The sequence below is a fragment of the Saccoglossus kowalevskii genome, chromosome 7 (assembly GCF_978046115.1).
Source record: "Saccoglossus kowalevskii chromosome 7, keSacKowa6.1, whole genome shotgun sequence".
In the NCBI taxonomy this organism is placed as follows: domain Eukaryota; kingdom Metazoa; phylum Hemichordata; class Enteropneusta; family Harrimaniidae; genus Saccoglossus; species Saccoglossus kowalevskii.
The window spans coordinates 36,706,489-36,719,149 of NC_140647.1; the positions used below are offsets into that span (position 1 = coordinate 36,706,489).

Here is a 12,661-nt window from a genome sequence, read left to right on the forward strand (position 1 = left end):
GATTATTATTATTACAGTGTGCTTTTGCTTAATGTAATATGAATTGTATAAAAGTTCTAAATAATAAAAATAAAAAAATACAATTGCAGTAACTGCACTAATACTTGACATATACTTGTGTGACCTTCATCCCCGGACAAGGTACAAAATTGAGCTGAATATTGACTGTTACCTAAATATCCAGGTTCCACAACATGAATGCCTGCAGTTGGCTGACTCAATTCTTCTCTCACATCTGGAGTGGCGTTAAAGAATCACTAAAGACATCAAAGTGAATGATTGCGTGCTCCAATTTATTCATCCAATGAACTGACAACACTGAGTGATGGTCAGTCAAACCACACTGTTCACACACTACAATGCACTGCAGTCAATGCCAAGTCAGCAATATGAATAAACAAGATAAAACTGTTATATAAAAAGTGCATTGAATAGCTTTTCTGAGAACCATGCACCACTTAGACAAAAGAACACAAAGGCAACTGCAGAGTAAACTTGAGGTCCTAAATGCCAGCAATACTCCTTGATACAGATGTCTCCTATGAGTCACGTTAATTTCAACCAGTTTTCAACTCCCAAATTATATCACTACAATTGCAATGCGCACGTTAGAAACGATCATTTTATGATAGAGGATCACATTTTCATTGGGTGCTATGGGTATATAAATGCCATTATGATACTGTCATGGAGGAATTTGTCATACAATAAAACTCGCAGAAAAAGACTTTCATTTGAGCTGAAGTAAACATTCAGACTACCACAATGCAGTGTACGCATACCAGTCAGCAAACACTTAATCACAAGATAATTTATGCATAAATATGACAATCAATATTGATAATCAATAAAACACCTCTGAAAACACACTGATAGCACATACAGTGACCTTTGACCTGTTTTATAAAGGATACTCATATCTTTCAGAATAATATCTGTATGTCCATGCTTGGTCCCAGTTACAATTGATGTCTTGGCATTTAATGTAGCTATATTGTTATCCTTTACTTCCAGCCAATATTGTGGGGAAGGTAAACGCACAGCTATTTTGACGAAACACAGTATTTATTATAAATATAATTGTCATATTTTATCAAATTTTTAGCTATAACGGATAAAGTTCATAGTTTGAACAAAAAACAAACAAACAGAATCTGAGAAGTAGAAGCTTGAGGGCACTGCTCAGAAACACTGATACTGGGGGAGAGAATGTCCATCAACACTTACGTGTCAGTTTCCCTTGACGTAATAACACTGATACTGGGGAGAGAATGTCCATCAACACTTACGTGTCAGTTTCCCTTGACGTAATAACACTGATACTGGGGGAGAGAATGTCCATCAACACTTACGTGTCAGTTTCCCTTGACGTAATAACACTGATACTGGGGAAGAGAATGTCCATCAACACTTACGTGTCAGTTTCCCTTGACGTAATAACACTGATACTGGGGGAGAGAATGTCCATCAACACTTACGTGTCAGTTTCCCTTGACGTAATAACACTGATACTGGGGGAGAGAATGTCCATCAACACTTACGTGTCAGTTTCCCTTGACGTAATAACACTGATACTGGGGGAGAGAATGTCCATCAACACTTACGTGTCAGTTTCCCTTGACGTAATAACACTGATACTGGGGAAGAGAATGTCCATCAACACTTACGTGTCAGTTTCCCTTGACGTAATAACACTGATACTGGGGGAGAGAATGTCCATCAACACTTACGTGTCAGTTTCCCTTGACGTAATAACACTGATACTGGGGGAGAGAATGTCCATCAACACTTACGTGTCAGTTTCCCTTGACGTAATAACACTGATACTGGGGAAGAGAATGTCCATCAACACTTACGTGTCAGTTTCCCTTGACGTAATAACACTGATACTGGGGGAGAGAATGTCCATCAACACTTACGTGTCAGTTTCCCTTGACGTAATAACACTGATACTGGGGGAGAGAATGTCCATCAACACTTACGTGTCAGTTTCCCTTGACGTAATTTTTCCACTCCATATTGTATTTGTGCATGTACAAGTAGATAGACATCATGAGATGGATTTAACATCAGGTTATCAATAACAATAAGTCTTACAATACTGGGCTTCACTTCCTGTCAAAATTACAATTTATAAGAAGTTACCACTAGTTATAACCTTTCAATTAGGTTCTGCACACGTCAAATGAATATGATTCTGATCAACAGCCAAGCGGCAGCTCATCTCAAAACTCTAACAAGAAAATTTATGTTCAATAATAAATAAGTGTGTCTTTATTTAAATATACTGTGAGAAAGTGTTGGTTGTCATTTTATATAAACTGTGTCAAAAACACTGTGAATTTATATACAAAAGAAAATGCTGTGAAATTTATATTCAGACTAGTAATGGTACAGATGTTCTATTGTGGAAAGGGGATTAAAATCTTAGCTTTACTTTAAAGGTTGTTTCATTAAATTAACAAGTTCAGTTAGAGGATCTTTTGTTTCTCTAAACAAATCTAATATTGATGAATGTAACAGTGTCACAAACTACACAGTAAATGTCTCTTACCCGAAATCCAAATGCTTTTAATTTGGTACTAACTTTAGCAGTACCTGTTTTGATGCCTTCCACTAGGATAACATCACCTTGCTGACCTCGCTTTTCCATGTCTGCAATATATGGTGCTGGTGTGTATGGTGTTGGCTCAAAAGGTAAAATTCTATAAAATTGACACAAGAATGTTATTTATGATTTACATGCAATATGTATTAATACTTGTGCAAGAGTGCAAGAAAACTATTTTCAACAAAATTGACTTGAAAGAAAGAGTTTATTAACAACATTAATACTATTTATCCTGTAAAGTAAAAAACAAAATTCAGACCTTCGATGATGTATGCATTGACTTGATATACCCTTTTGAGATTAATTGTGAGCATTGTGTAACATTTTATGAATAAATTATTATACTATATTGTAACTTGGTAACTTATGTAATAATTGCCTGTACTGTCTGTCTACTGTAAAATCTGTATTAGAAGCCGCAGCTTCTATTAAAATGGTACAATGCAACAGAGGTGATGCGGCTTTTATTAGAGCATCTACACGCATGAGAAACAGTGAATTTTTGGTTCTCAATTATTCAATAAGAATGGGTGTGGCTTTTATAAGGAATGCGGCTTCTAATACAAATTTTACGGTAATGAGGTCATAGCCATTTGGATTGTCCCTCAAAGAAAAAGTCCAGAAAACTATACATGTACATGCAATGTTTTTTTGTTTATTTATTTTCATCTCTGTTACGTAATATTACCACAAAATGATGGCATACACAAATGAAGATAAATTATATGTAAACAAAACAGCTTTCACTCAAATAAAAAAATAAATTTCATGATTTTAGTTTACATTTATACCTTTTTATTATACCTGCTCTATTCAAAGTACATCTCTGATACAATGTACATATAAACGAAATATCGTACTTGTTGTTTACTGAATTATAAAAATATTACTGTAAGTAACATTAGCATAATTTGTTATTGTCTGCACATCAAATATCTATTTAGTGACTTTCTAATGTGTTTGTTTTCTTCAAATTCATAAATTAGATAGAAACCACAGGTAATTTGAAAAGATTTTAGCAATAAACTAAGTTTTGGACTTGGACATGGCAGACATTGTGTAGCATTCATATTTAGTACCTTTCATTCATATTGTGTGCAACACATTCTCTTACCTGAGTATAGTATTGGCATCAATGACTCTGTCGCCCTCAGTGTCAGAAATGAGAGACCACTCAAACTGCAACCCTTCAAGACTGCTAAAAGTATTACCTGTCAGCAAAGATGACCCCTGTGTTAAATGACATGACTGAGAAACTAACAAATTGAACACAATATGCATAGTTCACTAAATAGGGTTTCTATTTTGATATTTTGCAAATAAGTTTGGTAGAAAACACCAACCTTCATCATCCAATGCTCTAACTTCAAACTGTTCAGGAGAGTTATCCAAATACAAGACACGTGTTGTGGTAACTATGTCAATAGAATTGATGACATCAACAATGACATCACATCGTAGAATATGGCCTGTACCTGGATAATTAATCATTGTTTAATTAATTTCAATGAATAAATAAATATTGACATGACACATCGTTTTCAATATAATATTAATTTAGAGTGTATGTTCCATGAGATGCAAAAACTGACTCAAAACAATTCACAAATTAAGGACTTAGGCAAATCTTTTTGATTTGTACCAAATTTGAACAAAATACATCTATGAATGCCTGAAATCCAGGAAATTTATGAAAAGAAAATGGCTTTCAGTCATCCATTTTGAATCAAATCTGTAAAACAAACACACAAAAGTCCCATTATGTTCAAAGTATGTGCCAATTCTGAACAAAATCCATCCATCTGGTTGCACAATGGACGAAATGCTTTATTTTGATGCAATGTTTGCATTAATATGGCCACCATTCGGCCATTTTGAATTGGTTGTGAAACCAATGCATGTGCAAATTTGTAACAAATTGTAATGTGATATTTGCTCCAGACATGTCAGAGATATAGATCCAAGAACTACATTTGTAACAAATTGTAATAGGATATTTGCTCCAACCATGTCAGAGATATAGATCCAAGAACTACATTTGTAACAAATTGTAATAGGATATTTGCTCCAACCATGTCAGAGATATAGATCCAAGAACTACATTTGTAACAAATTGTAATGTGATATTTGCTCCAACTATGTCAGAGATATAGATCCAAGAACTACATTTGTAACAAATTGTAATGTGATATTTGATCCAGACATGTCAGAGATATAGATCCAAGAACTACATTTGTAAATTAGATTGTAAAACAAATAGATGTACACATGTACAGTGTATGCACAAATGTATGCATGAATGATGTATCTGTGAAATTTGAGAATGATCTCTCAATGCCCTGAATGGCATATTTAAAATAACAAGTGCAGACAGTTAAACAGATACACAGAGGTGAATCTATAAATACCAGTTGTTAACACTTAGACAGTCAGGGCTATGTTAAATAATGTTAATGGACATGGAAACATTCTGTACTTGTTAATGCATATGAATGGAAGTAATGTGAGAGGATTATGATTGGTAGCAATTTTAAAAATAACAAATATATCATTGAAAAAAACATTGAGGAAGGAACAATGTAGATAAATAAAAACAAAATAAACTCATGCATTACCGGTATATGCCATACTAACATTCAACATTTGCCAATTAACAATTAAATAAAGTTACCTTGTTCTTCAGCAAATACAATAGTGTTTAATCTAGTAGGATGGCTGGATAGTGCAGTCACTGTGGCTATATTGGAGCAATATTTCCCAGATTCTGTTGGTACAGCTTGTACAGATGCTATTTCTGGTCTAGCACTTCTCCTGTTTAAAAAAAATGTATGGACTCCATCTGAAAAGGCCTTTCCTATATAAGTGACTCCAATGACAAAATGCTTCAAACACATCAAAATAATTATGTCATTCAAAGCTGCTGAATTTGGTTGTGTAGTTCTTAAATCATTTCTAGAACAATCATTTCAAAAACTAAACTAGTACTATGAACCCAATTAAATCAGAGATGAAATGTACCATCAATCACAATGATAACAAGTCATTGTCAATGACATGTTCTCTCCCAGTTTTTTTTTTATTGACTGTCAAATTTAGTTACAAATAGTTATTTACAATCATGTGACAGAAATGATGTGAAGTGGAGCCAGTTTATTTATGTGATTCCTTCCATTATTCCACCCATGACATTCATATGGCATCTTGAATCAGATTTTGAAACAGATGCATGTGCAAATGTGTTACATGATGTATGTTTAAAGTTTGAACATTATCAATGTGGTTCCAAAAACAACATTCATTGATTTCAGTCAGCCATGTCAGAGATATGATGTGTGATGTCAGAGATATGATGTGTGATGTCGGAGATATGTGTGATGTCGGAGATATGATGTGTGATGTCAGAGATATGTGTGATGTCGGAGATATGATGCGTGATGTCAGAGATATGATGTGTGTTGTCAGAGATATGATGTGTGATGTCAGAGATATGTGTGATGTCAGAGATATGATGTGTGATGTCAGAGATATGATGTGTGATGTCAGAGATATGATGTATGATGTCAGAGATATGATGTGTGATGTCAGAGATATGATGTGTGATGTCAGAGATATGTGTGATGTCAGAGATGTGATGTGTGAGTCAGAGATATGTATGATGTCAGAAATATGATGTGTGATGTCAGAGATATCATGTGTGATATCAGAGATATCATGTGTGATGTTATACATCAAGGACCCATTATGTTCCTATGTATTTATTTTCATGATATTCATTCACACAGGTAGTTTCTATCTGTGTACTGTAGAGAAAAAATATTCACTGGATTTAAATTTTATCAGATTTGATGATGCAGGGATATTTACCAAATTGATAGTTTTGGATACTATTTAACTGGGTTTTATTTTAGCATATGTCGGTACATGTATCAGCGATATAAGTGGAAAAAAAACCCAGTGAATTAAGCTCTATATATTATATCATTAAATATATATCTTACCATGAATAACAGCCATCTGTTGCTTCTAAAGTGAAATTAATCGGCCTCTCTCCATGATAATATGGTAATAACACTTTAGGTACATTTAGTGTGGAAGAAAAACTAGAAGAGATAAGACTAAAAAAAAATATTTTTAATGCATGTACCAATATAAATTAATAATAACCAAGTAACGCAGTAATTAATATATACAATTCCATATTTTCTTTCAGGCTGACATCATCAGACACAAGTAAAATGATGTGTGTTAAAATTATAAATTGTGTGTATTCTTACTTCATGCAAATGACTCCATACCATGTGTATGCCATGAATCCTGCTATAGGGCCATTGAAGTGAAAGTTATAGATTTGCATCCAAAGAAATTCAAAAGCACACAAGGTAATACTGTAAAGGGGGTAATTATTCACTGGGTTTTAATTTAGCTTATTTCGCTGACTGGAAAATGCGCTAAATTAAAACCCAGTGAATATGTAAAATGTAGCATAGAACACAATATCTAAATGACGAAACCGTGAATTTTAAACCCACCGAATATGCCTGAAATGGTAAATCAGTGAAATTTAAACCCAGTGAAAATTAGTCATTTTACAGTATTTAATTTTTCATTATTTGTTATTTTTCCTGAACGCACGCTGAATTCAGGTAAACTGACTGGGTAATCTATAATCTCATTGGCTTATTACAAGTCTGCATCCTTCATTTTTACAAATTAAACATATTCAACAAATATTCACAGATTGAAACAATAACGTTACAGTTTGACAGTTGATAAGAAGTTTGGAATTATGACTTCAAATAATGAAACTATTAGAAAATACTAATCATGTTGGTGCAGTTTCTTCTGGACATGCGAACGATGGACACAAATCTATAACTTTCGTTGTTTTGGGAAAATGACCTAACTAGAATTCCCTGTAATTAAGATTATTACACAAAATTTAGGTTCGGTTCTTGATTATTTTGTGTTTGGTCCAAAACAGTATGCATTAATTGGCTGTGCATCCACTGCATTTTGCAGGATTTATGACGGTGTTTGGATGTACCAGCAGGAGACCGAATGTAAATATCACTCACTCCATGGATGTACATCCATGCTCACTCTAACAACAGATTCATACACTCAACTAAAGCTATATATTTCTCCCTGCACCAGAGACCTTTGTTCCCAGCTTTTCCATCGCCGCCGTTAATTTGAAGGCGTCTGACTTTATGCCGTGGAATTACGATGCCTGTAGTTCAAAATCTCTGCTTAGTTCCCGTGAAACCATGTGCCGTAATACTTTCTGTGTATTTCTAAATGCCATGTGTGGACACAATTACACGGTGTCATTGTTTTGTTAACTCGGCACTGAGACAACCGGTACACACTTACGGGAAGTTTATTAACCACTTAGTGAATACACCAATCGAGCAAAAAACTATAGCAAGCTAAATTTAATTTCCCCGAGTTACCTACCTAAAAACCACAAAGAAGTAGGCAAGGATGACCACATGTTTGTCTTCGGCCAGTCTTGCAAACGCCATTTTGAAAAATCCCTCGTTAATAGCGCCCTCGAGTAATCTAAATTGTTAACTTTTGTTTTTATTTGTTTCGCCACGAATGCCCAGGCGGCGTAACTCGCACAATGGCAGTTTCTCTGTGCTCTAAAGTGCATTAGTTTACGTGAGTATGGTTGCCAATAATATTATAGAAGTAACGAGTGTGTGACAAATAATGCAAAAGCAGTATTTATTACAACAACCTAGATCCCAACTAAGATAGCAAGCAGTCATTAGATCTTAAAAGGTGCCTAACCGACCAAATTTGTTTCGGGCACGATTAGAAAACAATCTAAAAAAGGGGTCTTTATCTCAGTTCTTCATACACGAGTTAAAAGTAGGCAGTAAGGTCTGTGGAAAAATGAAACCAATCAACTTGTAGAGGGCGTCTAAATCTCAAGAGAAAAAATTGCACGTGTTGTATACATTTACGTGTTGTATAACATTTTGTGCATGGTTTACTAGTTCAGGCAATTAAATTGAGATCAAACCAAATAGGAACTGCAAAACCCACATTTGTATAATTCGTTAAAAAATATTATTATTATTATTATTATTATTGTTATTGTTATTGTTATTATTATTATTATTATTATTATTATTATTATTATTATTATCAGCTTTAAGCCCAGCTCCGCGTAACCACTGATGGGTGTTTAATTTATCAACATCAGCGTTTTGTGTGCGGGTTGGGTACTATCTATGTAAAGGTTTGTTTTCCCATCGTTCCTCGATTAACTTGAGTCCTCTGCCAGTTTTACTTTCTTTGCCTTTTTGGTACACGAAATATCATCATCAGCATTTGTTTCAATGTTGAGCTCTTGTATCAACTTTCTACTCTCTTTCTTTATGGAATGTGCTCTTTTGCCAGTTTCATGAGAATTTACAAGTTGTAGCATCCGGTCTTGCCCCGTTGTTGTGGTTTTGTAAGTAAGCTCAAGTTTGGATAAGTCCCCTCCTTCATCTTTTCGAGAGATGTATAGCCTGTCAACGTCTGATTTTGGATGATGCATTCTGTTCATGGTGAACAGTTTCCGGACTTTAGTATCCATTTCTTGATATCTAGTAGATTTCAGTTAATGATGTTGAAGCTGTCCGTAACCACTGGTACAGCAAGGATGTTAATCGCCTCGATTCTGTTTGCAGAATTCAACTCTGTTTTTAGCACTTGCCTTACTCGTTTGTAGAATTCCTTCTTGACCCTTTCTTTCACAGCGGCGTGTTGTATACCTTTGCCTTCATTGACTCCAAGGTATTTATAGACCTCATTCTGCTCGGTGTTACGTATATGATTATCATTACCAAGATTAACGTTAGTGGAGTGGACAGACTTTCCTCTTTTATAGCACATTTATCTAATGCAACTGACATTCCAATGTCATCACTAAACCGTTTCACAGTTTGCAGCAGTCCTTCTAAATCTTCGTAATTTTTAGCAAATAACTTGAGGTCGACCATATAGAAGAGGTGGTCAATGATCCTATTACATGTCTTAGCACCACATATAAAATGCTCACAATAATCTTAACAGATCGCTTATACGAATTCCTTGAGAACAACAACCTGTTCCCTATAGAGCAGAAAGGATGTGGGAAAAGATTCATACGGTTGTAAAGATCAGTTGTTGATCAATAAGATGATCCTAGAAAATTGTACATCCAAACACTGCAACTTGAGTATGGCTTGGATTGACTACCGCAAGGCTTCTGATGGTGTGCCACACAGTTGGATCTTGAAATCCCTTGAGCAATTTAAAGTATCACCTATCATTATCAAATTCCCTTTTGTTTACCCACAAAACGGTATATTAATATTATTTATTCGGACATGAACGAAAACTCAAAATATAAATACAAAACGGATAAAAGTATTCCGTTCTCATTTGTTATTAATACAAGGACAAACAAAAACAATGACAAGCTTAACATTTAAATGTTTGAGTAAATTACGCGAAAATGTCTGAAAAGTGTCAAGAACAGCAGAGTGTTTGATATAGTATGTATAAACAAATTTGTGCAAGTCCTTAGAAGCAGATAAATAATTGAAATATATCTGAATACATTTTTATGTTTGCGTGATAATATCACTTGGCAATATCACTAGACACACGATATTGTACGCAACGCCATACACAATCAAACTATGTACACAGCCATATATCTCATTGGGAATTACTAGTCCCGATTCAGATGTCTTCAAATATGCCATTAGATAATAGATTAGAGTTAACCGGGATATCTACACATGTATATTCCGAAACGTTTGCGAAATGTGATTATTTCATAAAATATACAAGAACGGAGAAAAATTCTTTAATGCTGATTGCAGTGGGTGCCGAAAGAAACTGATTATGAAAACCAATTTTAATTGCCCATGAAATATACTCTTAGGAACATTCTGTGTGGTGTTTGTTTTCACTCTGTTACTATCAATCGTAACAGCAATGAGCTGGACATAATCATTGTCGCCAGGGATGTTGGAATTGTAAAAAAAAATAGTGTACAGAATACACGTGCGTTAATATTGACTCGCCCTGTTATGAATCACGTTGCAGATTATGCCTGTGGTCGGTTGACCCGGGTTTCACGATATTTCTTTCAATCAGATTTCGAGGGACTAAATTGCGTGAAATATTATTTAAATAATAAATATTTTTATCATAGAGTGTTCTGCAGTTATACACAGTAAATTATAATTTTAACACAGGCGTACAATTTTTAATTCGAACACCCCCACGCAATGTCCAAAGGTTGAATGCATAAAGACGCCGCTAAGAACGTTTCTAGGAATATTACAATGTTCAAAGATAAATTTATGGATCGCTTTTCATGCTCAGTTTATTTTGGCACAATTAGTTAATTGAATTCAATTCTTAGAATCCTGAAAATTATGTCACCCACCGAAAAATTTCACCCACTTGACTTTCCTACACAATGGCAGCATGACCTTTTAACTACTATAGTTTGTCAGAAAATGTTATGGCACCCCCGGATTGGCACCCTCTAGAAATCGAAATAATACTCCCCTTTCAATATATATGTGGAAGGAATTAAAGAAGTTTTCCCCATATTTTCACTTTCGATCAAGTATATTAATATTCAGTGGAACGGTTTAAATTTATTGCAGTGAATGGTCGCACTGTGTGCATAATACGTCACGCATTAAAACATGTCAAGGTCAACCTACTTTTAACACAGATATACGTATTTATTTCAACTGGCGACGTGGCATTTAAAACAAAATTTGGAATCAAAAATGTTCTCAAAAAATGTTTATTATCGAGAGTTTCAACAGACGAAATTATGCTCGCTTTTACGTATCAGCTACGTCACCATATTCGCGTTTTTGCTTACATCACAGCAAGGAACAACTTGAGACTTGACTTTGTATTTTTTTTACTAAACATGTCACGATATCAAATGATAACTGTCCAAGATTCGGTCCTAATTCAACTATGATTTACGACACAGCGATAAAAACGCGTGCGATATTCGGACCTTTGATTTGGCAGCTAACGTTCAAGTAGAGCGAGTAGAAACAAATGCAAGTCGACATTTATACATGAGATCATATACTTTAAATCAATTATGTCAAAACGGTTTTCGTTTCGATATATTGTACATTGGTTTTCTCAGAAACCAATGTACATATAAGTTAGGCATAACAACAATAAAATGGTCATCATGCAAAAAGTGTGCTTCAAGTTCGTAAAGGTGTATTCTGATTGGCAAACCAAGAATTATCTACCCCAAGACAAGAAAAGTTCATTAGCACCATCATGATGTAATAATCCAGTTGCTAAACTCATGTAGTTTAAAATAGTTTCAGTGCAAAACAGGAGCACCAGCTCACAATAGACGAGTTTCGTTGCTTAGTAATATGATACACGCGAGGGGGGGGGGGGGTGTCGTCACAGGAAGCGCTGTTCCAGCACAGACATCGGTGAAGAAAGGACGCCGACCTGCAGCGTCAACTGTGTTTGTGTGTGTGTGGGGGGGGGGGGACCGAATCAACGTTGACTCACTTCCGCTTAAGTAAAAATACGCAGTTGGGTTGGTATTTTATTGTTTTGTTTCAAACAAGTTGATACTGTATTGTAGGCATTCGCGTTACCTTTGAAAGTTTTCAAACTTTTCATGAAATATAGAGCGCACCTCTTAAATAAAGAATAAATTACGAACATATAAAAAAAAGTTAGTTAAAAGGAAGTTCCAACCCTAGATCACTAATAACACTGCAAGAGATCGGCGTTCCACTCACCTGTGTAACACATGCTGCAAGAGATCGGCGTTCCGCTTACCTGTGTAACACATGATTGGTGATGAAGCTCGTTATATCATGAATTGCAAAGACCCAAATTAAGAAATATTTTTTGAGAGAGACAATATTAAAGTTTCCTAGAGTTAAAAAAAAATAATAAGAGATCCTACTACTGTACTACTGTAAGACAGTATTGTCAATAAATATCATCGTCGGTACATGACTACATGACGAGTACCACTGCCATTGA

The 12,661-nt window shown here is 34.9% G+C and overlaps 1 protein-coding gene across 1 annotated transcript in view; it reads right to left on the reverse strand.

Moving 5' to 3' along the window:
- The window catches only part of LOC102803547 (nuclear pore membrane glycoprotein 210-like), a 49,992-nt gene extending 41,842 nt beyond the window's left edge, over window positions 1–8,150 (reverse strand). The window contains exons 1-9 of the mRNA XM_085501535.1: window positions 8,069–8,150; window positions 6,610–6,726; window positions 5,283–5,422; window positions 3,955–4,086; window positions 3,726–3,822; window positions 2,555–2,705; window positions 1,983–2,115; window positions 915–1,043; window positions 173–235 (exon numbers count right to left, since the gene is read on the reverse strand). Of these exons, the coding sequence (XP_085357661.1) occupies window positions 173–235; window positions 915–1,043; window positions 1,983–2,115; window positions 2,555–2,705; window positions 3,726–3,822; window positions 3,955–4,086; window positions 5,283–5,422; window positions 6,610–6,726; window positions 8,069–8,136 (1,030 nt within the window). The 5' untranslated portion in view covers window positions 8,137–8,150. The remainder of the gene's footprint in view (window positions 1–172; window positions 236–914; window positions 1,044–1,982; window positions 2,116–2,554; window positions 2,706–3,725; window positions 3,823–3,954; window positions 4,087–5,282; window positions 5,423–6,609; window positions 6,727–8,068) is intronic.
- Between the last annotated feature and the right edge of the window lie 4,511 nt (window positions 8,151–12,661).